This window comes from Paralichthys olivaceus, chromosome 6 (assembly GCF_024713975.1).
Source record: "Paralichthys olivaceus isolate ysfri-2021 chromosome 6, ASM2471397v2, whole genome shotgun sequence".
Taxonomy (NCBI): Eukaryota; Metazoa; Chordata; class Actinopteri; order Pleuronectiformes; family Paralichthyidae; genus Paralichthys; species Paralichthys olivaceus.
The window spans coordinates 10457997-10485331 of record NC_091098.1 but is presented as its reverse complement, the minus strand read 5'-3'; the positions used below and the strand labels follow the sequence as shown (position 1 = coordinate 10485331).

Genomic DNA, 27335 nt, shown 5'->3' with positions numbered 1-27335 from the left:
CAACCTAAAAGACGTGGCTGTAACTCTATTCCAGGCACATGATTGGTTCGATGCAGCGCTACTGTCTTTATCATTGGTTGTTTGTGTTGTCTGTCAAAACATGGACGGAATGAGTTCTATCGACGTTATATTGACATGTCTTAAATTTCTATTGAGGAAAAGTTATATATATATTGCAATAATTATCGTTTTGACGCCCAGCCCTACCAGAACCTTACACAAATAAATATATGTCGTGCACATTTTTATTCTTGAGGATAGTGGGTGTCTAGTTCCATACACTACACATACCACAACATTTCTCTTGGCAGTGTTGACGGCAGCAGCCCCACTTTGAAATTTCAGACTTTGCCCAACTAATTCCATTGAGCACAGGACAAAACTCCTCTTGCCTGCATGCTTACCTCCCAGACCTGGCTTCTGACAGGTCATGGTTTGACACTGGGGCAAGATGACCCTTGCACCAGCTTAGGGGGTTAGTTTGCTCAAACTGAATACTTCACGATGTAGCCTATATGCAAGCAAGAGCACACACTGTGAGCATGTTAAGATAAAACTCAAGTCAATTAATATACTACAGTAGCCTTAATGTTTATCTGTCAGCAGTAATTTCACATTTGATCAATTCTTTTGAAAGATGGCACTCTCATTTTATAAAAAAATATTTGCTTCTTTTTTTTTGCCAGATGATGATACAGAACCTTTAACTAATGTTGGCAACAACACCAAACTGAGATGGAAACGTCAAAACAGCCGCTGTAATTGAGTTTAATTCCAGGTCATGATTTCAGTGCAGTGCAATTGACACTAGAAAGTGCTCATCTGCAAGTATAGGGCCTGATATGCCTACAAATTAGGGCTAATAACATGTCATGTCAAGAAAGAATAAATGTGATGGAAAAACAAAAGTCTGTGTGTGTGTGTGCACGCACATGTCAGTCTGTACCAGTACGTACAGTGTGCATCGTTGTACAGTAAAAAGAGTCTCTCTCTGACTTCCTGATAAATGGATTGTGGTTTCGTGCAGCATTGGTGTGGGCCTATAGGGGCATCCTAACCTTGGGCTTGTTTGTCCTTGTGATAGTGTGTGTGTCTGCCAGCAACAGGGTGTTGATTTAAACACACTGAGGGTGAGGTCAGGGCCCTAAACACCTGCTTTCTAACACTGGGCTGTTACTAGCCAGCAAGGACATAGTTCCTGGCTGCTACACATAGACACACAGTGCATGTCCATTGCTACCCTATTACCATCCTGTCAGAGCCCATTAGATCTAGACTGTGAAGACAGGAGCCTGGGGGAAACTCACACATACATACCACTTTCATCCAGTCACCAGGGGAGATGGACAGAGTTTAACACTCCACTCTCCGTGGAGATCTCTCTTAGTATCACTCAACACGGAGTGTCACAGGACAGTCTCGGCTACTGGGCACTGACATTTGTGGCATCAACAAGATGAAATGATTTCATGTCACTGGTTGAAAAGAATTACATTTTTTACAACACATGTAAAATCTCATCAAGTGTAACTTCTGCATTTTATCTATTTGTATATATGTGTTAACTCGCATATGAATAAATCATATTTAGACTCTTTTGGCATCTGTTTCGCCGACATGAATTCTCATTCTGCCTGTCCACATATCAGGCTTTGATGTTGTTTTAACACAGGGTCAGGATTTTCATGGTAACTGCCAAATGACTTCAAACTGGATAAGTGCCAAGCACCAGCTAAACTCCTCTTTGGCAGATAACGATTTCCCTGCAGGCCACAGTGCGTGCTGACCGTTAACCAATCAAATCAAGGCAAAAACATGGCTCCATTAAACAGGCGGCAAAATGACAGCTTGTTTTTCATGCAATGAGATTACTTACAATGTAAAGATGCAAATAGACATGAAAATCTTGACCTAAATATTTGAACTCCAGTGGGATGCAATGTCGCAAAAGCGAATCAGTGTTGAGAATGAAAATCACAGGAGACAGGTCCTGGTACCAGCAAGTCATCAAATGGCAAGTGATCAGCCTCAGGTAGTCTGAGGCCATCCAAACAGCTTCTGGAGAAGACAGTGACATTCTCTGAGCTGTGTGCACCTATGGATGGTCTGGTGGGCCCACACATGACAGCTGGCATTTCCACAACAGGTACGACGCAGTAATTATAGTCATTTCAACCAGTAGTCCTCCTCTCCTCTTTTCTGGAGAAGAACTGGTGGATATTCTCCGGTTGTGTTTACTCAGACAACTGATCCTGCATGAGTAACCAAACTGAAAGACTTTGGTTGCGTAAATCTAGCATTAGGCTTTCAAAAGACTGGGTGGCTAACGTAAATCAACATTACATGAAACAGGAAGAAGATCCATTCTATCGTGGTGTGTTGCTGAGAAGGCGAGGAAGGATCGACTGAAGTAATGTGGATGGGTTGTTCTCAAGACACGATCACATGGATATAACAGGTTGTTGATTGTGAATAGAAAGCCTGCCATCAAGTTATCTTTTGTAACAGTGCCACACACAGACAGGTACATTTTGAATGAGCATAATACATAGTCACTAGTTAATAATATAGGGAGAAAAATGTATGAGGTTAAATTGATGGGTGGCATCTTTGTATACCAGTCCTTGGTGAGTCATCTAAAAAGTACAGTATTTGTCTGCTTACGCATGAATTCCTCCCTCACTATGTTTGACAGTGCTTATAAAAGCTCTGCACTCTTCCTGGCTATTTTCATTCGGACCATTCCATGCATCTGCAATTATGTTTATAACTGTGTATCTGTAGGTCTGTCTCAGGGCAGGACTTACAGATTGAATAGCTTTCAATAACTACTCAATTGATTTTTAAGGATGGAAGGAGGACCTCTACACCCAGCGTTGTAGGAAGAAGGCTCACAGGATATTAAAAGACCCCCATCACCCCACCAACAAACTGTTCTCTCTGCTGCCGTCTGGCAGATGGTACTGCAGCATCCGGACCAAGACCACAAGACTCAGGGACAGTTTTATCCCACAGGTCACTACATCTGTTTAAACAACATATTTATTTACACATTATATTATTCATAAGCAAAAATTTATATTTATTTATTTAGTTTACAATAATTTTCATTCTGTAATTATCTTTTCTATTCATCATATTTCCAACCTATATAGAAATATAATGAGTACAATAATTCATATCTGTCCATACCTCCCCATAACTGCTGCTAAATCCTGACATGTATATATCTCACTTTAGCACCTTATAATGTTTTATTATTTTATTATGATGTTCCATTTTTTTGCACTAGTACTGACATTTGTACTTATTGTTTCATTTGCACTAGTGTATGTTATTTGTATTTTTAGTTACTCTTATTTTATGACACTTGCATGTTGCGTTGCTTGAGGTGCCTGGGATTTAAGATTTTCATTGCCAACATGTACGCTGTATCTGTTGTGCAGATGACAAATAAAACCTTTGAACCTTTGAACCATCATTGGTTGCCTTCCAATAGAGTCCTCACCTTTCTTTATCCCTTTCCTCTACTTAAACCACATTTACGAACTTGCAGGGTATAGCCAGCACTGTGGAAAAGCTGTGACTATTCAGGTGCTTGTAGGCCTCTTTCTACAACAAGGATATGATGTAAGTAGTGTTATTACACTTTCATGAGCTCAATACTATTCTTGGTTTCTCTAGCCCCCCCATTGACATTATTATGTACCTCGCCCCCTCAGCTGTCCGAAAGGAACAGATCTTCCTCCCCCGTTTTGCTCCCAAAGCTTCATGAGTCCTTTACCTCTCTCCATTGTCTCTTGACTGTTACTTTATCTCTTAGACCTCAAGACATAGATCTGTCTGTGTTGGAAATTGTATCAAGATGACAGATAAAAACCAGTGAGTGAGACTCCATCTTAAAATTGACTAGTTTTTGGTTTTGTGGGCTCCTATCATTTCTCACTTTGGTTGGTTAGACAGATAGAGTATGTGTGTATGTATATATGGAGGTAATTGTGTATGTGTGGGTGCATATGTGGGTGCGTATGTGGGTGTGTGGACGCATGTTTGTATAGATAGGCATATATGTACATATGTGGCATATACACCTATATAATAAAATGAATTATAAAGATGTTAATAATATTATAACAATAATTATATTTTTCCGCTGAAGAGATGTGTTTTGTTTTTTCTTCTTCTTGTTTTTGTTGATCTGAAGAAATCACTCTTGTAAGGTAAACCCCCCCACACATCTTCATCTAGCTGTTTACAAAGAGACTGGAAAAGAATGTTGGCCGAGACACAATTTGTTCCATTGATGTTGTATTTTTTTTTTTTGGTATTGTTTTTTGTGCAATGTCTTGTTTGTTGCATTTGTAATATTTTCTTAAATAAAGAATGTTAAAAAAAACATACAAAAAACAGCGAGTGAGGTGTGTAGCTGGATACACTCTTCAATTAAATGTTTAACAACCAAATAGCTGTAGTTAAGGGATACAAGATTGCTTGCGTCACTTTCATTTTGATGTACTAGTAAGCATTATGCTGTCAAGAGATTTTTCTTAATTGCTTCAATTTGCTCAGAATGTACTTATCTGTCTTTCCAAAAGAATTATAAACAATACTACGTAGTCTCAAGATGCACACTGCGGTTGTTAACACAACTAAACACTTGTTTGTTTCAGCAGACAGCCACCATCGGCTTACACATTAGGCCTTCAGGCTCAAGGAAAAAATGCGAGCAATACTGGATTTTCTGTGGTAACTCTTTCCTCACCGAAGAATTTAACTAATATGTACTGCATAATATGACTTAGTAAAGACCTTAGTATTGGAAGAATCAGCATATAGGTGCAAACAGCTGTACAGAACAGTACAGAAAAGTGGTCATTCAGAATTGGGGTGAAAACAAGTGCTTGGGGCACCATGGTGGCCTATGGGTTAGGTGCCAACCAAAAACAGTTACATCTGCATCAGGACAGGGATCTTCACTACATGTCATTCCTTGAATCTCTTCTTTTTTTCTTATTTCCCATCAGCTCTCAAAAAATTGGGGGGAGGAGGCAATCTTAAATCCTTAGCAGAAAGGTGGTGTATAAACATGTAACACCACAGAGAAAATAATGATAACTAGCATTTTTGAGACCTCACTTTCACCCTCCACCAATTCCACTTTTTCATGTTTCTTTAACCACAATGCACCTCCCTTCTGAAACGCTATTATCTGCAAAATAGCCACCAGCTGGGAGGAGGCATTCCAGACTGCTCAAAATGATTTGCTTTGATCCAAGTCCAACTCATGAACAGGTCAGATCACTGTGGGTAACCCAGCAGAGGCACGAAGACCAATAAAAACACACACACACACACACACACAGAGTAATTAATGTAACCACATATATGTTGTGTTCTAGTAAAGCCACTTACTTCCATTTGTTATTCTCAATTCTATTTTCTATTCAATTTTTTGTTATGTTCTTTTTGAAATGATCTTGTTATGTTCTCTACAGTACAGCTTATATGTACAGTGGTTTTGAGCCCCATCATGCTTTTGTTTCACATTTTTCCGGTTTAGACTCAAGTTTCAATTTACGTCACAGTTTGTCGCTATTAAACTCAAAGCTAGTTAATCACACACACGCACGCAACGTGTTTGTGTGAAAATAAATAAGAGTCTAGAAAAAAGGATCAAAGATAATGAATTAAATCAAGTTTTCCTTTTCCAACTTATTTTTTGTGGGTATTTTCAGCAAAAGCAGAAATAAAGTAGCCTGATCTGAACGTGTACAGTCCCACTGTCCTGACCACCTTGAAAATGAATCATGAATTGTCTCCATCAGTCATGTAAAATGCCGTTTAGTCGGTTAAGAGCATGTGGACATACTGAAAATGTGTATGTGCACGTGCTTTTGTGTGTTTCAATGTGTGGGTGCGTAACTCTGAGTGTGCAATGTGTGAAGTGCTCTCCCTACAGTCATGTGCTAGGGGGTGTTGGGGGGGGTGGTGGTGGCTGTGATGGTGGCTGTATCAAGTGTACGTCTGAAGTTGCCTTGGCAACCTAACACAAAGAAGATCTCATCACCATAACAACACAACCCCCTTCACCCTCCTCCCCCTTTCTCGGCCACCATCCACCCCCTTCTGCTCTATCCACCTCGTAACAAGTGGCAGATCCTCCCCTCTTTCTCTCTCCATCCACCCCTATACACCCAATCGCTGCCATAACAGCATTAACAGATAGATAAAGGAGCGAAGAGGAGAGAAACAGAGGGAAGAGAAAATTGAGAGGGTGGAAGAGGGAGAATCAGAGGGGGAAAGGCAAAAAGATGAGCGAGATCTATTGCAACATGAAAAAATGAAATTGACGGAAACAGTGAGGAGAAAAAAAACACAGGAAATAAACATCAATATGATGGCAGTGATGAGAATTATGCTGGTGTATAATCCTGTTGATACAGATATGAAGGAAAAAACAGACAGAGAGATAAACTGAAACCAAGGTGGCGAGAGATGTGTTATACATAAAGAACAAGGTACATAAATAGTCATTGGATAAGAGGAGAAAAAAATGACTACAGCACATAACTGGGGATTCAGGAAAAAACAAGAGACAAATGAGGGCACAGATAATCACAGAGGTGATGGGAGGGAGAGAAAGAGAGAGACCACTGAGTGAATAAGTAAATAAGGTGTTTTCCATAGATTTCTCTTAAAGCCACTCTCAGTGTGTGACTGTCTGTCAACTCAGTCAATCAATACATCAGTTAGCTGGGAGGGAGACCAACCAAAGCATGAATCTGGCCACTGCGCCTCTGGAATTTAAAACTTCAATATTTTACACTCTTTGCATTAACAAAATGGCTATCAAATGAAGAAAAACTCAAAGCAGAAAAACAAATCCAGCGACACAGTTGGTAATGAAATTCACCCGAACCTCAGCTGCAGAAGGAACGATTGGCTTTCAACTGGAAGTTTTTAGGGAAAGAGAAGCTCTGTTATTTGTCCATCAAACTGTGGCTCTTCACACCTCCTGGTTTTCTTCTTACTACTCTATTTACTGAAATAGAAACATTCAAACGCAGGAACATTTTGGATTTTAAACAGATAAGTCTGTCTATTACATTAGCCACTTTGGCAGCCATTCGACCACCATTAAGTCTTTAATCTATTATTAGAATGAATTTGGGAGAATAATACAATGGCAGGGTCTGGATCGTGTATGATCGTGTATACATGCATTTTTACAGCCACTGAAAAAAGTCAAGCAAACTATAACTGGTGCATTAAAACTAATTTATTGCATTTAGTAGAAAATAAAGCTGTTCTTCCAAATTCTTAAATTCTTTAAACACACGTATGGATGTCCTTGTAAGAATAATTTATTTTAGAGAGTAATATCATGAACATAGGCCTGTGAGGAGAGGATAAACTCAGTAGCACTCAGTTCAGTTCAAAGTCGTTATCCATTTAGTGTTCTTTTGTCTTTCCCAGATTCTGACACAGTCTAAGGCATGGTGACAACATTTATCTGCAAATTAAAAAGGTTGTACAGGTAATTAAGCACAATCTGGAAACATCAGTTCTTAGTTTTATTTCTGTGAAAGTTGTCTTTTTTCCAGTTTACCTTTGTAGCAAGGCTTCAGGTTTCATAGAAAATATTATAAAAATCAGCCGCTCAAACATCTTGAGGCTCATCTATGCTGTCATGAATTACAAAAAGAGATGCGTCCATTTCAAGCTATGGAGCCATCACTGCCCACAAACTTCCATGTGTCCTTTGCTTTGGGATGGTTGCCAAGCAATACATTCACTGGAGGGCAATTCAGAGACAAGAGTTTCTGAAAACAACCAACGATGGTGGAGGAGGTTGTGATAATGTACCTCTTAAGAAAGAGGTTAAAGTGCTTGTTTCATAAAGTTTTTAGTGATTAATTAAAAACACTGCAAAAAACATACAAAGATATGCCAAGAAAATGAAGCTTTGTTAATCTCTGTTTCTTGTCATTAAAATTACTACTAAAAAATTAGTAAAAACGTGAAATTTCTTTAACCTCAGATGCATTGTAAACCTCCTTTGAAAGAATACGTCTTGTTCCACGAAAGTGCATGATGTCATATTTATCACAGTTTGACATACTGAATGGCTGAAACAGTTTAATAAGACAGGACTGTACAAATCAGGGTTTCCCTGCCACTATAACATTTCAGTGGAACCTACAGTCTCTCTCTTTCTCAGCAACAGCCCCCACCATCTGTTCCTCTTCTATCCTCCCACAGTCGCTCCATCTCTTTTCCTGCTTTCCCTTCAGCCCCTCTCCTCTCTGCTAATGCCTCTTCCTCTCTCCCTCTCCTCCTCTAGAGGCATGATTGATAACAGCAGGGTCAGATGTGGAACAGGGAGCTTCCCTCACGTGTTGCCTCTCCTCCAGAGCTTGCAGCCTCGGACATCACTCTCAGTCTCTGCTGCCTCGCACTCACATACAAACATAACGGTTCAATCATGCAATAAATGACGCAAAGTAAAGCTGATAGAGCGAAGCCACACGTACAGTATAAGACACATGAGCAAACCCCTCACAAATCATGGATGGAAGAAACACTACAGTTCAAGCTCAAAAGCAGACACAATAAAGCACATCATCTGCTTCAGTCTCCACCTGCACACCCACGTATACATCGAAATCCCTCCAGAACCATGTCTCCAAATGCACACATGCAGCCTGTTACAGAGGGGAGAGGATTGTATGGCAACCTTCCCTCTACTATATTAGACAGTAGCTGAATTTGACAAATTAAACAAATAATGTCCCCTTTAGAGCAGAATACATATAATTGTTTAAAATGTGCAGTTGCTGCCCACTTAACTGTGGCAAGAGTCTGCATTTCTAGCAATCTTATCAGTGCTTTTCCTTCTGCCAACTCTGAGCACTGCTTTTCCATACATATTTTATCCTTCCAAGAATCTCTCCTCATTTTCTTTCTTTTTTGCCTTGTTTTTTCCTCGCTTCCCAAGACCTACAGAGGAACAAACATCAATCTTATTCCTGTGTGTCCCTCTCCCCGGACAAGACGTATGTATTCTTGCTCTATAAATCTGTAGTCAATGTGAAGTGCTGATCTCAGCAACACTAACTCAAGGCTCTACAGTTTACACTCCAATAACTGCTTAATATGGAAATCTAATCCCAAACAAGTAATGTTTGCAATAGAGAAGTTTTCAAATTCGAACAAGATATATTATTGTTTTTTTTACATGAGATTGCTAACCCCAAAAAATAGTTTACATGTATTCTAGTAAAGGAATTTGAGTTTAGCAAATGGACTTAATTAGCATGGCAACAATGGAGACCAAGCAGACATTAGATAATAAACCTGGTAATTTCTTTTGCGTCAGTTGTAGGGAAAATACGCAGTGCAAGGCAGGTATCAGGGCTGCTGACGTATCATGTCTGCTGGTTTCCGTGCGTCATACCAGACACAAATGATGAGTGTCAAACAACATTTCAATTACTGCCTCCAGCAAATTGGGGCCTTACCAAATGAATAGAGCACATGCTCAAAATTATGAATATTCCGACTGTATTTTGGACTTCATCAACAGAATTGAGTTTTGCAGGGGAATGCTCCTTTAGCATGATCACAGAGAGATAATGTGTATAATTAGTACAGGCTGTTTCAAGCCAGCAGCTGTTTGTATCATATGAGAGTCAGCTGGGGAATAGATGACATATCATTGGAGTAGACTGTTAAGAAATACTACATGTGGTTGGCAAAAGAAGAGAGAGGTTACACAGAGCAAGCTACTGACCTTCTTTCACCAGTTAAGATCTGAAAACAAGCAGGGGAAATTATTGCAACTACTTTTAAGAGGACCTTAAATAAGTTAAAGGTTCAGTGTGAAAGGGATCATCTAAATATCCTTTATATTTACATTTTTTACATTGGGAGCAGATCCTCTCTACGGAGGGCGCCATGTTTTTTACCACAAAAAACACAATCCCTGTATCAGGGCTCCTCTTTAAACAGTTACAGAAACAAAACTGGCACAGAAATGACACTCGGTAGAGTGCAAAGCTTCACCACAGTCCTTAACTTTCATAAAGTCGCACCACATTGCAGACACATATTAGTCTCCTAAAGTCACCTTTGAATAATCCTGCTAACAAATCGACCAACCAACAAATGGACAGGCATGAAAACATAACCTCCTTGGTGGAAGTAGTTATAGATGAATGGAAACGAAACAAATCAAAAAAATAAGGCAGAATCCCAGGGGAAAGGCAGGAGCAATGTTTGGTATAGTACTGACTAGTTAAGGTAGTGGTTTACTGCACTAAAGATAAAATAATGGCGGATGAATATGACCTTTTTTATTGCCTGTGGGCAGAATTTAGTTGACTGCAAGACCCTGAGGTACAACAGTGTAGCAGAATATGATGAACGCACTGGAATCAGTCAGATACTTTACAAATACAAATACAGCTTAAACACCTATGACGATAAAGTACACTACTCTACTAAAGTACAGTCTCTCATAATGACACATTGTGTTGAAGGCTAACAGGATAAACTGGTAGTGTAAAGTTGTCAAATAGATTTACATGCAATGAGGTTATACCTAACACTCCCTGCCATGTGCTTTCGGATTAATTAAAATGAGCGGAGATCTTCCACTCTCTCACTGGGGAACACTCAGGCATGATACATGGAGTGTAGACACAAGGCGAGCATACATATGAGTTACATTAGCAAGCTTGACGTACCAATCAACAGCTCTATGATTTATAGCAGTGTGAACTTGTTTGATAGTTGAATATATTACACAGATGTTGTAAACAGAGATATGCTGTTACATGGTATCACCAACACTGGATAAGGGAAACATACAAATACACAAACCAATGCACCAATATGTAGCAAATAATATCTGCCCTTTACATACACGTATACCACCAAAATACACAAAGGCATGCCACAAACCATACACAAAACACACTCAGGTTTCCTCAGTGACAGATTAATAGCAGGGGTGCATTGCATTACTCAAATAGCAGCTTGTTTCTATAATTGAACACTTTACTGGTCATATTTTTCACCCTGTCAGTTGAACATTTCCTCTCCTTCATCATGCTGCCTGTCAAACAATGCTTTGCCTACACAAACTCACATTTGTCTATTCCTCACCCCTTTGTGTTGCTTTTACAGTACTTCTTCTTTGTATCTTTGCTCTTTCTGTCCACTTTTGCAACTGCTTTCTCTTTTGCTGAAACCACTGTGTACATCTGCCCTCTGGTTGAGCTAGACGGGTTCTTTCTCTTCATATTTGCACAAAAAAAAAAAGCCTATACCACCCTTTCTCTATGTCATCAAGCTTCCTCTCTGCATTTATATTCTCACGCTCAGTACTGTTTTGGTCCCTGTTTCCCACCATGCAACTCCCTCTTCACTCTCTTTACCTTTTTCCCATTATTCAACACTGTCCATTTCCCTCCCACAAAATCTGCCTCTTGTTCTCTCTCCGCCCAATATCTGTCTCACTCCCTTTCCCACTATCTCACCCTCTCTCCCTCTATCCAAAAGACTTCAGTCCTTAAAAGGAAGTGGCCCTGTCCTGCTTATAGCTGCGTTGGTGTTAACCCTTTCCCAGTGTAACCAGGTTTACTGGTGCCACTTAACCACATAAAGTTACACTTGAACGGCCATCTATTTATTAATGTGTATGCTTATATGCTTGTCCCACACAGAGAAAGACAGAATAACAATTCATTTAATTAATGAATAACTTGTTTTACTACATGGCCCACACATGTATAGCAATAAAAAAAAAAATTATCTAAGCAGTCTAGTTACAATAAGTCACTTATTGAGGACAACTCAGCTTTACTAAATAAATTATGCTTACTTCAATTTCACCCTTTGTTATTAACAATCTGATTAAGATGTTTACAATCTTACAAAAGTCATAGTTTTGCACTTTCAAATAGGAAATCCCACAGCTTATACAGCTCACACCTATCAACAGAGTGGCGATTGATTTGTACACTGGTAACTGCAGTAACATTCCTATGCATATACTATTTAGCACAGGCTCTTAAATTATATTAGCCAATCAAATTATATTTGTGGACCACGAGAAAGTGCTCATTTAGTGTCTTTGGAAATCTCTCCATGACCCAGGCAGTGTTGTGTTATGCTTTCCCCATTAAGTCACACACTGTTTTATAAATACTATAGAGGGTGATATTTTCCTATCACTGGACACCACATACATACAAATCAGCAGGCATACAGGCAAGCAACGATGAATGGAGGCAAGATGGACGGTTTACAGTGTCAACTTAATTTACAAGCGATTCCACAATCCGTTAATTCCTGCCCTGACCTTTCCACTTTACTCCAGAGGACACGCAGCTCTGAGAGCTCTGCACATTATGATTAATGCCTGTTCACAAGAAAGACTGTTGATGTTCCTGGTTTAGCAAACAAATATATGAGTGTTCTTAACTGCTGAAAATATATAAACGTCATCGTCCATGATATTCTGTTTGCTGATGCAAAAAATAATGAGAGGTAACGATATTGGCAAGACCAATCTAAACAACTGACTACTTTAGTTTGTTTATGTGTCATTTTCCCAGACTTCTTTTCACAGCTGGTGAGCTAAGATGTTCCTTATGACAATGTTGCCTCTTCTTTGTGCTTACGTCAGTGATGGTGCAGTGTAATGTGAACTTGCTGGGGTGGGGTGGGGGGGGGGGTATGAAGCTACAGAAACAAAATGTGGAAAATACCCCATATCTTTACCACTATAATAGGAGTCTGGTATGTGTATCATCCACCCTCGATGGCCTTACCATCTTTGCTTAGATTCCTCCATGTTATCAGTGATGGCCTGTATGATTATAAACCGGCAGAACCTCAGGGCCCGTCGCCTGTAGAATGTGACACTGCAGAATGTAGATGATAGGAATCCCATTTCTGACCTTATCAAGCACGAAGTTTATGAACTGAGCTGCTGCAGGTTTCCTGAAACATTTACACCATCAAAATCTCCATTGCCAGCCTCAGAAGCTTGTTTCATTAAAAGATACCAGGGAGAGGTAGGCTTGTAATTATTTGGGGGGATGAGACCCTGGAGACATTGCAAGGAGCAGTATTAGCTTGCATTATAATATTATAGTTGGCCAATCTTGTCTGTAGCAAAGGCAAGCAAAAAGGCACAAATAATAAGTTGACTCAGGCCTTAATGTCATTGGTCTAAGGCATCAGCATGCCACATGACAAGTACAACAATATATTTTCATATCTGCAGGATGGTATATTCATTTTGGCTTCCCACAACACATAAGCACAGCAAATGGGGCCTCAAGGAGACCTGAGTGGTGGTAAAATGTTCAACTGCAGAAAAACATTAGTGGCCAGCCTAAAGGAAGGACAGTGGAACACGCTCTCATCAAATCATTGAAGTCTAACGTAAACAAGGCTGATCTGGTCTCAAATTACTTGACCATTTACAGTCAAAACTCCAAACTTCCACATTCTCAAGCCACTGTTAAGACTTATGTCATTACATGCAAAACTGTTTGACTTGTTGCCTGTGGGTACTACTCGCTGTGCCATGTAAATGAAGAAAGTTCACTTGCACTTGTATTGATGTAGCCACCCTGACAAAGGTCAGGTACTCAACTCTAGTGAACAGTTCAATGTGTTGCGTGTTAGATTTCCAGCAACACATGCTGGTAGGGAAGAAATGCAGAACTTTTCTCTAATAATCTATCTCTCCCAAATCTACCCTATTTCCCTTCAGCAAAACTTGATTCCTTTCGGACAGACAGTAAACAGTGCAGTTGACCTTTAGGAAGACAAAACATATGAGGGTTACACAAACACATTATCAGAACTGCAATACAAAGACAGTAACATGAAAGGGGCTTTGAACTACTACTGACCTCCAGACTTTCTTTATCTCAGTCATGATTATGCAAGGCCACTGCCTATCGCTGTCACTTCTAGCAGCCATTGGCTGAGAGCAATTTCAAGGCCAATGGCTACTATGGTGACCATGAATGTGACAGTGTGGGGCACCATGTTAAACACACAAACTGCACAGTGTGGAATTAACACTGAATATTTTTTGTAAATGGAAATTATATAGCCTCTTCACTGCAGGGTAATTTGTAAATTTATGGTTTTGGGATCCATCAGTTAACAGTGACCATATTCTCTGCTGCTCAGAGCCCAATCACAGTTCACATAATACGACAGTAAAAGAGAAATAGTGCAACCTCTCATTGCCTACAAAAGGGACATTGTATTTTCAGTCATGTTTGTTTGTAAATGGGAGGCAGGATATAGGGTTTTCCATATGACCTCAATCATGTGTACAAATATGTGTGTGTGGAAACTAACAACCACCTTAATTATGGAGCAACAAAGAGATTAAAGAAATAGCTTGGAATTAATAAAATATAATCTATTTTTAGATGTGGGATCTACTGTCATCTACTGTTCAGTTCACGAGTGAGAATAATGTCCGAGGCAGGGTGTGATACAACTACCAGCTACACGCCAGTCTTTTGTCTGTTCATCTGTCTGCTCTAACAGCCAATTTGGCAGAAAACCAACCATCATCCCTTTCTGAAATGCATATTAGTTGGAGTTTGGGAAACTGTGTTGTTCATTCCCTGCAGTCATAGGTGAATATTGACTTTCATTTATCAACCTGTTCTAAGGTTACAGTGAACACGTGGGGTCAAATGGAGCAACAAATTAATTCAAGTAAAATTAAAAAATGTAATTAATTTAAGCAACATTTATGTATACTCTTGTAATGGAATCCATATCTACAAATAGCTGTCATAGTCTGATCTGAACAACTTGAACACCTATATTTACAAAGTTTATCAGCATAGACCAAACTAGAGGCAGGTCATTTTCACCTTAATTCAACCCATCTCACCATCCTGACCCATTCTGTAGGGCTGTGATTCAGTCTGCTGCACAAGGCTGAGTTTCGAGGAAGCTCGAAAAAACTTTTGAATTGGAATTGATCAAACACATTTGTCTTGACCCAGAAATCCACCGCATGATTACATCTTTGCTGTCCTTATATCTAAGGTCATAGATAACCTCAGCTGGCCAAAATTAAAACTACACCCTGTATGGCTTCCCAAACTCAGCAGCCCAAGTAAAAATGTAACTATATTTATTTACATTTATTGTTGGTTCTAACCCACTAGTTTCCCTCTCCCTCTTTCATTCTCTTTTTCTCATTCATGGTATTTCTCTAAGTTTTTCCCCTTGTTAATTCTCTCTTTCTTATCGTGCCAAAGATGGTTCTGCTAAACCTGCTCTAATAACCCCTGTCCCTCTAAGCCATCTTGTCTAATGAGATTGGGCCTGTACATCGAGACCAACACATGCAGAGCGAGGGAGAAAGGGGGACTGAGGGAATGAGACAGTAGGTTCAGAACAGGATGAAAGAGTGATGGAGTTATATAAGACAGAAGGAAGTGAAACACTAACAACATAATTGTTTTGAATTACTGTATGTCTGTTACTTTTGAGAAATTCTGGCAAGGCAGTGGTCAAACCGAGACAACATTATGACCTAAAGAGAGACTGTGTACTGGAGCAACAGGGCATGTGAACTCCAAATGGGAATATTAGAGGAAGATATACAGCCACTGCTAAAGGCCTGCCAACCCCCTCCATTTCCTCATTTTTTGCAGTGCCACTAAAGATGGCTTGAGGAAAGGGAATGAGAAAGCACCAAAGTTCAAACGATCTTTATCAGTAAACGCAAGCAGACCAGGTTGTAGCGCAGTCTGTTCCGCAACAGATTCATTTCTCTCTTCTCTTTCTCATGATGGGATTTGTTATTCTGCTGCCTATTTCAACTTGTTCTTTCTGTACTCTTGCAAAGGAGGACCAGCTTTGCAGTGTAATAAGATCTCAATGAAAAATAAACAAATATTCTGCTCTGTGCTTTTGTCAACCACAAATCATTCTTGTGGATGCACAGAACGTTCCCATACATGGAGATCAGATAAAGATAATTAAAGAGAATTAGTTTAACCCATTAAGTCAAGATGCAATGTATGCGTATCTCTTTAAGACCGGTTACAATGTTTGTGTGCTTCTCCCTTTAGAGCCGGATGCAAATAAAAACAATAAGTGTGATGTCCTTCTTAGGGCACATGACCTATGAAATTAATCATGATTTTCAGAAATACACAAGAGGAATACATGTGGGTTCAATAAATGATTATTTGTTTTTATGGATATACAGTGTGTTCAAAAAGAGTCTATGAGAGAACTTAAATACATTTATAAGAAGGCTCAATGAGAATTCTCTACCCCCTCTGTGCTGAGAGTCTGTGTGTCTTAGTTAGATCAACTGTGCCTAACAATTGACAAGTACATTTCCTCAAGCAATGGTATCTAACCTACACAATACACTCTAGACGTCACTGTTCATGTATTCTGACGTAGACCTTATTTTAACAACCTGATATAAACAGAGAAAGGGATATGAAGACAAATAATCCATAGATCTAACAGTTCTGTTCAGGAAGAAGGGATGTAGAAAAATACATCCAAAAAGATAAAAAGGCAGATGGAGAAATGAATACACAGAAGGATAGAGAGGTAAGGTTACAGAGAGATTAAAAATAAAGGGACTCAAAAAGATCTGGAAGGCATGTCATTTGGCAGGCACACAAACCAGAAGACTGGCTTTCAAAGCAATGATGTTAAAACAGAAGACAAAAAAGACAGTTAAATAGGGAGGGTGAGCAACAGGTAAAGAAAAGCGGACATACTAGTACAGAGGAGGCACATGAACGCATAGACAGCATGACAGAGAACAATCCCTGTTAACAAATACACAGATGATAGAGCCAGCTGGGCCAAGTGCCAAAATGAGCTGCAGAAACTTTGACTCTACTGTTGGTGGTAAATATAAGGAGAGGCAGGAAGAAAAAGACAGATAGGAGCTGAGGAGACGAGTCAGGAAGACAGACGGCCACTGTATTAAAAAGCAGTCAGACAGCCAGACTGAGTGGTATGAGCCGTCTGAGGGCTTTTCCACTAAGCGCTGTCGGTCAGCCGGGCCAGCAGGTCTCTGTTAGGATGCTAAGCTACATTAGATTTGCCTGCAAGCTAAAAGCACACTGGACACACATCAGCCTGCTAATCAGGTCACCTGTTACACAACACTGAGACCTCACGCACACGCACACGCAAGCACACACAGCCTTTCCTTTTTAAGCACTCATACAAAGTGTATGTCTGCATGACCTCAGTGTACATTAATTTGACTTACACTAATGTCCCATTGACTATTTCTTCTAACACTGACCAAAACTGCTTGTCTACTCCTGACCCTCACTCAAGGGGTTTCAGTGAAAATCAAATAATTTACATTAAGTAGGCTTGAGTCCATAATGTGACTGTGTAAACAGATGATTTAAGTCCCCAAGGCATGAGTATTACCGAGACCACACACACACAGCCCCTGCATTATAATTAATATGGACAGCTCTGCTTATAAAACTAATTGCAGGTGGCAACTATAGGCTCTCAGTGTAACATCAATCTATCACACACACACAACTGCAGGTAAAATGTCACAAAGCAATGCTACAACTTAACAATGGTCCAGAGTAGAGTAAGAACGGAACAGTACAAATGTGTGAATTTGAAGAGAACATTAAAGAATGACTGAGAACAGACAAAGTCATAATGATAAAAAGATAAATATATGTCTCTCTGTTCCCTTTGTATTGACGTCATGTCAGCCATAACTCAATCTATCTACTTAATACAGTGCCTTACTATAACCACTAGTATATTAGAAAAGTAAAGGGGAAATCAGCAGTAGGGGATAAAGGGATAAAGGGATAAAAAGAGGAAGACTGGGTAAAAAAGAGAAACAATGTGGATGAGGTGGGAGAGCAGGGGAGGAGACAGAAAGAGGTCAGAGGGGCAGAATTTCAGCGTGCAGCTGCGTGTGATCATACCCCGAGCTACATTAACCCCAGGCCTCAATAAGAACCAAGCATGCAAGAAGCATATCATGTGCTCAACACAAACACATGGACACACATAAACACACCTGATTTTGAGTTTCAAAAATATATATTATCAAAGTCACTACTGCTGATTTGGTGAAATAAATACTTCAGTATATTCACTAAGCAGTGGGCCGTATGTCATTATTTGTGATTGAGATCAACAGAGGAACTTCAATCCATAATGAACTCTCTCCATCTGGGAAAATCTGCACTTAATGCTGCAAGTGGGCTTCTGCACCAAGAAGGAAACCATGCTGCTGTTAATGTAACAACCCTTCCCAATAATTGGACCAGTGCTTTGAAATATTCAACACAACACAAGAGCAAAGAAAACAAATTCAACAAGTTTGCTGACATTTCCCATAATGTGGTAAAAAAAAAAAGTGCACTTACCAAGATGAATCAAACTAAACTTTAAGTCTGCTATATGTTCAGATGACTCCATCTTCTAAATTGTTGTTCTGTTGAGATTTAGCATGGGAACCTTTTTTCCCCCCTCTCAGCCTTTTTTCTCAATCATGTTTTCATATATCCTCTGCTTGATCCCTTCTGCCTTTCCTATAAAAACACATTTAATTTATTTCTATTATCATCTCTGGGACTCATCTGTCCCTCGATCCATCTTTTAATAAAAAGCCCCACTCACTTCAGTCACAGAGGAGTCTATTCATCCCCTCCTGTTTCTGTCAGACTGACACTACACAGACCAGCTTAAAAGGGAAAAAACATGCACATTTTAGGAGGACATCCTTTGTATCGCAAATCTTTGGGATGAAACCTAAACTTTTGTTCATCTACCTTTAAAACTGTATTCAGAACAATGGATGTCCACATATTTCACATGGATTCACCAGGTAAATCAATTTAAAGACAGTGGGTAATCATTATATTTAGCACTCAGTTTTATTCCAACTACCTTTCTTCAAAAAGTCTCACTTAAGTCTTCTAGTCCCAGCATAACATATCAGCAGTGAATTAAGAGTTTATTTCAAACTGTCATTCTAACATTTCATTCCAGAAAATCAGCCTCAACACAGAAAGGGCTACTCAAAAATCGTTTGCATATCACCATGAAGATGGAGGTACAACAGTTTGTATTCAAAACAATATCTGCTTTTGTTAAGCAGCTCTGCAGGCCCGTGCAGTGATCTTGCTGTTGATCTAGGCTGCAAGAGTCGGAAAAACAGAGTAAATGTAAAATAGGATGCAATGTTTTGGGAATACATAACCAGCTATCTAGTTCATTTACATTTTAGGCATTTATCTGGCACACTCATACACAGTCATTTCCTGCAGCAAACAAAAGGTTAAGAGCACAATAGTGAATCATCCTACCTCTAAAGAGCCTAATAAAACAAAAGAAAAAACATGTCAGGAATATTTGCATACAACAGATACAGATCATCATCATGTTATACAACTGGCATTTCACCTTGAGGGACTCTAGACTTTTTTTTCAGCCACCATGAGGGGTCCAAAAAAAATTACCTCTCTATTAAAGAGAGCTGTTCTACCTCATTTCAGCTCAATATAAATCTCACAATGACAACATTTCTTAATTAAGGGGTCAACACCCAAAATGAGTCATTGCTTTCATTCCAGTGGGTCACCACTTGAAAGAAGCGGTTTGATTGTTTCAGTCAGCTGTGCTCTTAATTATTATTTCCTTCAGCTGAGTGCCAATAAGATGAGCTACCGAACTCTGTACTTTTGAGGGTACCAACCAAATTACGTCTGTACTTCAGAGTACTGATTCACATTAAATCAAATTGTGGCAAATTTTGACACCTGAGACCATACATGTATCTTGGTGAGAGAGACAGGGTATGGAGAGAAAGAGAACAAACATGATTGACGTGACTGCCTCATCTCCAATGCAGCTTGTTCCAAGTTACAGTGAATCAAGGCCATAGCGAGCCGAAAGCGGTCTCAGCTGTGATTCAAATTTTCAAAGTTGGCACAGACAACACATCTAACCTGAGGAAACACGGTCAAAATACAAATATAAGGTGATGAGTGTACCATTTTGACAACCAGGAAAAAAAAAACTAAGTCCCCTGCTCTGGCCAAAGCTCACATCAGTACGCCTGCAGCCAGCACTGAGGCAAGTGGACACTGTGGGCAGCAAATGGTCAAGTGAGGAATGACTAAAAACTTAATTGACATCTTCAGGTAATTAATTAGCTTATTCAACTAAGGTGTTGTTGTATATACATGGATTTTTCATTGACTTGGTTGACATTAGCTTAGCATCTCATGTAGCACAGGAAACCTGTGTAGGAAATATTCCAAACTTTACAACGTAAGCGACAGTATATAAATTACAAAGTAATGATGGGGAAATATTACAGTATGCACTATGCAAGACATGCAGTATGGATGAAAACTACAACAAAACACAAAACACATCTACAGACTGCCAATAAAAGTCACGTTGGGTACAGATACTGAGTTCCGTGTACTGGTACAACCCAACCCCCACTGTAAGTATTTCTGAGAAAAAATGTCTTGATTGGATATTTCACAGTACAGATCTGACAGAAAATAACACCAGAGAAAGAATAGTGATGACATCCATCACTGACTAGACACTGTGATTAAAAGTTCACCTTCTCAAAACCTTTAGCCAACAGAAACTTGAAATAACTATACTATTCACATTTTTCAATTTTAGTTGCATACTGTGGTACAGCCTTTACCATTCAAGGTACTAACACAGTGACTATCATTTTATTGTCTGAAGACGGTTCAGCATAGCAATGTTTGCAACTAATAAAACCACATTGGGTATGAGTCACCAAAGACACACCATGGCTGTTCTGCAATCCCAAGTTTAGAAAGTTATTTTGGTATTTTTTTGCACAAGACTAAACCACTTTGGAGCATCTGTAGTTGAACTGGTGGTATTATAGTACTCTTTATACCTATAGGCTACAACAGTAGTCAGGCAAGAGCACATGATGTCTTTCACTATACAGGGCTGTATTCTTCCCATCACAAACTAATGCCTCAGGGCAGTCAACACAAGCCTGGCTGTATAATCTAATGTCATGGATGTCATGTGTGTGGCCCACAGCATCCAGGCAAAAGTTGCTCCCTGGAGTGAAACAGTATCAGCTCCCTGTCCATTATTGCCATCTTGAATAAGTCATAGAGATAATCAACAACTGATCACTAATCAGAATGTACTAGGAAGAATTGTTTCATGCCGTTACCAGGCTAGAATTTGAATGGGTGTGAAATACAAGTCATAGCACATCTGTTTGCTTCTCACAAACAAGCACTCAGACACACACACAGAGGTAATGTGTAAGTGCACATATACACAGATCCCTCAGCTGAGGTCACAGATGTTTGAAAAGAGTCAAACCCCACTTGTATGAGCATAGAAACAGAAATTGTAATCCCCATTTACCCTGAGCCAGCTTGTACCAACCAACAAGGCATGCCAATATTGCTTTCAGCAGAGTTGAATATTTGCATATGGGGCATGATGAATATGGTTAACCTAAAATTGATAAATAGCTAAACTAGGTCTAAAGTTTAAAGTCCCAAGACTATTCCAGATACTGACAGGAGACACATCGTGGAGTCATAAATATCACTAATGCATTTGGATTATGTTTATTGATAAAAAGCATTGTGAAATTCTTTTACTAGCTTAAAAGTGTTACTTGCAGTTTTAAAACATACACCTGTGACTGTTTCAGGGATCATCACAGAGGAACAACTCATTGAGAAAACACAGAACCCCCATTCACAAGGTAAAAGCCCCTGGCTCCACAGCACACTGATGCTATGTAGGACATGCTGTTCTCAGTAGCACAGAGGAGAGCTGAACTATGGAGCAGCTTACATCTTCTGTCAGTCTATCAAACACAGAGGACTGAAGCTTCTGCACAAAGTAACGTACTCTGTTCGAACTTGATTGCTACATTATATCATGCAGAGTGTGTGAGGGGCTGAATTTAAACATAAAAATAAACTGTTGTTAAAAAAAACTATCACAAATTCATTCATTCATTGAGAAACTACTTTTTAAAAAGTTCAGCTCTACTTGTACAACTGAGGCAAGTTCAGTTTCCTGAAAACATGGGTTTAACTTTCCGAACACATTCTTTTAATATGAAACAATTGGTTATGACGGGGTGTTATTGCTGGTAGTCATTGTAAAATTTGGATGTGCAGCCAAGATTTTCTTCAATACATTAAAAACAATAAATTTGCTTTTACTCACTTGTAGCTGTTGCAGTCTAACTGCACGTTGCATTTGTTTTTTCTCTATGTTTGTTACTGTACAATACTGTGTAACAACTTTCTAATTTCATCCAAGAATAGGAAAAAGTGGAAAACTTTTATGGGATTTGTTTTGTCAGAGCATAATTTTCACTTGCAGGAATGATATGTTTTCGTAGTTCCTGAAATATTTGACTAAAAAGGTATAGATGATGAATTAAACTGCTTCAAAATGTCATGGTTACAAAAGAATAACAAAACAGTGCGTTCAGATCCCGACAGGCAGACAGAAAATGAGAATGGAGAAGACGCAGATTCGATGAGTGGCAGGTGAGGGTTGCCTTGTGTAACTACCTGCTCAGTGGAATTATTTGAGTGCAAATGTGTGTTTGTGAATGTGACGAGAATCTCACACACAGAAATTTATCTCGAGAAGAGATGAGATTTATTCTGACTACATCCAAATGTTTCCAGGCTCATCTTCACATTCTTTATTTCCCTGTCCAACCCATTCACACTCCCCCACTCTGTCCATAAGCTCTCTCTCATTCTGTCCAGCATCTCACACATACATGTCCGACACAACTGATAATCGTAACAACCAAACATCTACTCACGCTCAAAGTCAGAATCATCGTCGTCCTCATCATCTTCTCCATTGGACTCTGTTTGCATTGGCTCCCCATCAAACATTACTCCTTTCCCCGTTTTTCCACCAGTGCTGGCCCCATCCTGACTTCTGGTGTCTCGCAAGCGGGTGAAGTACTGTACTGCAAAATCCACCAGGTCTGACGGCCTTTGTCGCAGCACCTCCACAGTGTAACCCTGCAGCAGTTCTGTCAACCCCACCGGTATCTCAATACTCATGGCTGTGTGTGGCTCGGTGGCGGTGTTGGCCTTCTATCTACAGAAGGAGAGAAAAGTGTCAGAGTTTGTTTTGGTACACAGCCATTCTTATTCTTCTGGTACAGGGCTGTGGTGTGATTGTGAACTGCCTGCTTGTTAACTTGAAAGACAACCTTTGAGAGAATCTCTTGTGCCTGTACACTGTGTGCTGGTGTGTGACCTGTGGATGTTGAGTGACTGAAAACAGCTTTGAATGACAGCCGGCATGAAGTGGGAGAGCCTGGTGAACAAAAGACCTGACCATCAAGTTTGACACTGCCAGTTCTAAGCAGGGCAGTGTGATGCCCTAACATAAAGCGTTGCTGTGTCACTGAGCGGCCACTTTATCTAAGCTTGAGCCAAGGAACACAGCGTCCCCACGACTGCACAGAGCAGATATGAGCCTCACGTTTTCTATGGGCACCACAGATAACTCATTTCAGTAACATCGCTGCTTGGCATCGTCTCGAAACTGAGCTGTCAACTTGGGTGGGTGGCCGGTCGGCGCTAGCTAGCTAAGCGGCTAATTAGCTAAAACGCCTGTCAACCGGCTGATTGTCGGTGCACAGATACGTGAGCTGAGCAATTGGCTGAATTGACTAATCTCACTCAACCTTGGCTGAAGACTAATGGCTGCAGCAAAGGCAGCGCTACTTTCCACCCACCAGGCATTAGCCACCTTAGCCTAGCTAGTGTGCCACCTTTAAGAAAAGCCTTAACCGTTAGCTCGCTGGATAGTCTGACGCACTGGCTGCAGGAGCTAAGCCGCGGATAAAGGGCTTCCATAGCAAGCTGTGCATGACCTGTAAGCCGTGCGGTATGCTAACCTAAGGTCGCTAACAGTGTGTCACTTACGTGCGGTTCTGTCTCCCCGGCTCAACTAGCCAGTCCCCTCCTCGGTGTCTTCCTTGTTGTCCCTTATCTCGCCGCTTCTTTCTAGCCAGTCTCTTTGCCAGTGTAGCGACCGTATCCCTCCACGGAAGACCACTTGTTCAACCTAGAGCCAACAATTTCACGTTAGCGTCGCTGGGCCAACCTGGGGTTTTTTTCTTCCTGTCAACCAGCTGTGCAACGATGCTGACTAAGTTGAGAGGGGGGGAAACGCACTCGACTTGACCGCAGCAGCCTCTTACGACGTCCACGCACACGCGTATCGAGGGTGGGACTTGCTGTGGCTGTAGGGGGAAGCAGGCTAGCTCTCGGGCTAACTGGCCGACCTGCTCAGGGCTTCTTACCGGCTGCCTGGCGACTCTCCTCGGGACACGAGTAATTCCAGCAGCTGCTGCCAAGCGACAAACCCTGAACTCGGCGGTCACAGCGCTGCGCCACGACGCCGGTAGGTGCGACGTGGAGTTGCCGACTGACGCGTCTTGTGAGGCTCTTCCAGCGGCGGTTTTAACGCGGTGAGCCCGTGAGGAGCGATGAGGAGACGCGCTTCCTCCTCCAGACACACAACAGCTTTACTGCTAATTCACCGCTGGCACTGGCGAGGCGAGGAGGCGCGTCCGGGGAGCACACAGCGCTTGACAGTGATTGACGGGGAAGCGCGGCCAAGCAGAGCTAGAGGTCGAGAATGTCTCAGCCAATCGGGTCCGGTCATGCAGGTGGAGGCGGGAACGAAGGCAGAACCTTATTAGTCCAGCCAGAGAAGAACCACACCCACAGAAGTGTCAGTGTGATGGAGATCTGTTGAAACCTCTTTATATACAGTCTGTGGTTGAGACAGGCAAATTCAAATGATATTATAAAAGATAAGAGGTCCGGCCAACATGGCTGTCTGTGTTTATTGTTTTTAAAATATGTGTTTAGAATTAATATCGTATAAATTCTGTTCACAATGTGTATCTTTTCATTACATTTGACATATTATCTCTATTCTAATTTCTATTTATGTTTCCCTGCGTTTATACTGCATGTTTCTTCATTATTACTTTTACTGATGCCTATTTTTGACACTCATCTTTGCTGCTGCAGCACAGCAAATGCCCCCACTGTGAGACTAATAAAGGATTATCTAACCTTATGCTATGTTTACACTATGTGCTGCAATTGGTGGAGTTTCGCCTTCAAAACAAAAACTATTCAACTGAATATTTTCATAACATCGCACACCTTTGTACAGCTGCAGCTCTTCAACAGGAGGCCTCTTTCGTAACACCTAAAATCTCTCTGGTATTTTCTTCTGGCCCATTTCCCTTCCTTCCTCTCTCCTTTCACTTTCTCACTCTCTTCCCTAAGCCAGCATTCTTCCAACCTTCCGTCATTCAGTCCTTCCTCCCTTCCTGACAGTCAGATCTCTTCACACTGTCGTTAAGATAAGACAGATGGCTCATCCTTTGAATATCAAATCTTTCCTGAATCATGTTTCATCTAAGTCCGTTTTTTCCTGTCCGTTTTAGCTCATACAGTGTCAGTGCGTTGTGACAAATGGTTCTTGTGTCCCCCTCCATCTTCCTGCTCTTGTTCACATTCACCCAAGTTGACATTCACATTCACAAATCCAGGCCCACAATCAGCTCTCCTCTGCAGAAAAGATCCAGCTGAAGTGTGACAGGCTCACCCAGGGTGGATCTATATGTGCCTAGTCTGATAGTTTGCTAAGCACCTCCACAGTCCACGTAGCATCTTCTTTCTTCCATTTCCATTCCTCAGCTGTCACAGAGGTAAAGCCGTTGCCATGGCCACAGGGAGCCCAGATTTAATTCCTTGAACCCGCCTCTGATTGGCCTAAGTCTTTCAATACAACAAACACAAACCCAGCCTACAGGCTCCCTCTGCAGGAGGAATAAAGTTTAGACATAAAGCACATCATTGGTATGATATTTCTGAATCTCACTGTTCGTCCTCATCATAAATAATCACTGCTGTATGTACTGTATTGTAATCAGCGTGCAACAAGACTGTGTAACCCCCATGGGAGGAATTTCCCACTGGGTCCATAGCAACATGAACAAGTGTTTGACCCTCACTGAATGTGACGGATGAATATTCACATGTGCAGTCAGAACTTTGGTCTTTCCTTATCCCTGAAGTGCCATCCTATGGGAGTCGCTGCTAATGTGTTTCCAGCAAATGCCAAAAATGTCTCAAAGAGGGCCGCTGTAGCCTACATTCTCAGAGAGAAGGGAGGAGACAGAGGACAGAGGAAGCACAGCCAAAGATAGATAGACAGAGAGTCAGTGAAAATGTGTGCACTGTCTGTGGATGGACGTATTACTAATCCTCATTACCAGAATCATCTATCTCATTTCTGAAACCTGCACAGGTTATTCAATAATACTTTGTTTTGTAATTTGGAGACAACGTGTAAGTTTCTTTATTACAGTTTTGCAGCATAACTTTTAGAATATGTCAGGTAATCAAGGAGTACATTTCTTTTGTAGTGTTTTTAATAATTAATGAGTTAATGAGGCCATTCAAGGATTTGTTGAATGTGAATAAATATCTAATATAGGGTCAATATATGTTTTGAGATCAATAGTCCAGGTTACCTTCATTACTTTTTTTTCATATTTTAAAAGAAAATGACCATATTTATGCTTATTTGAAGATTTGATTGAACTCAGGTTTTTGCGAGGATTAGCCATATGTACTGTGCATGTTTTATCATCTGTCCTCTCCACACATCTCCATCTTGGACTGATGATAGACTTTGTTTAGTCACTGATTGTGTTGGTTTAGGATGACCAAGAGAAGGATGAGAGGAGAGCGATTTATCAAAAGAAAACAGTAATGATGAGAACTGTATTATAGCAGTAGCGAGGGTTGTCTGGCATATAAACCTTGTTGCATTTCATCCTTACTCTGCTCTCCAATTCTCCAGGGATTCAAAATACCAGCAATGTCTCTGCTGCCTAATTCCTTTTCCTTATTTGAATTAGAATTTTTTCAACTGTTCAGACTGAGAAACATGATCAGTAATGGAGGAAGACATTACTGAAGATAAATACAGTAGATCATGGGTTTGATTACAATACAGTACACATTACAATGGTTTAGTGGTAATATTCGATCACAGTAGGACCTCAGTGTTTGGACGAAGGTAAAATCAGGGCAAATTTGTGCATGAGATGAAAAAAGTTTGAGCCCAAAAAACCAAGAAAGCCAAATAAATTTTAAATCCTTTGGTTCATTCATGCTTTTCCTCTGTAT

The 27335-nt window shown here is 40.4% G+C and overlaps 1 protein-coding gene across 5 annotated transcripts in view; it reads right to left on the bottom strand.

The window, feature by feature from the left end:
- Nucleotides 1-24690, bottom strand: part of prkar2aa (protein kinase, cAMP-dependent, regulatory, type II, alpha A) — a 39451-nt gene extending 14761 nt beyond the window's left edge. The window contains exons 1-3 of one of the 5 annotated variants that reach the window (XM_020089433.2): nt 24419-24690; nt 24039-24180; nt 22916-23202 (exon numbers count right to left, since the gene is read on the bottom strand). In XM_020089433.2, coding sequence (XP_019944992.1) covers nt 22916-23165 — 250 coding nt within the window. In that variant the 5' untranslated portion in view covers nt 23166-23202; nt 24039-24180; nt 24419-24690. Of the gene's footprint in view, nt 1-22915; nt 23203-24038 lie in introns of all 5 variants that reach the window. The other 4 variants (XM_069526118.1, XM_069526119.1, XM_020089434.2 and 1 more) reach the window with 4 other exon arrangements.
- Nucleotides 24691-27335: the final 2645 nt, after the last annotated feature.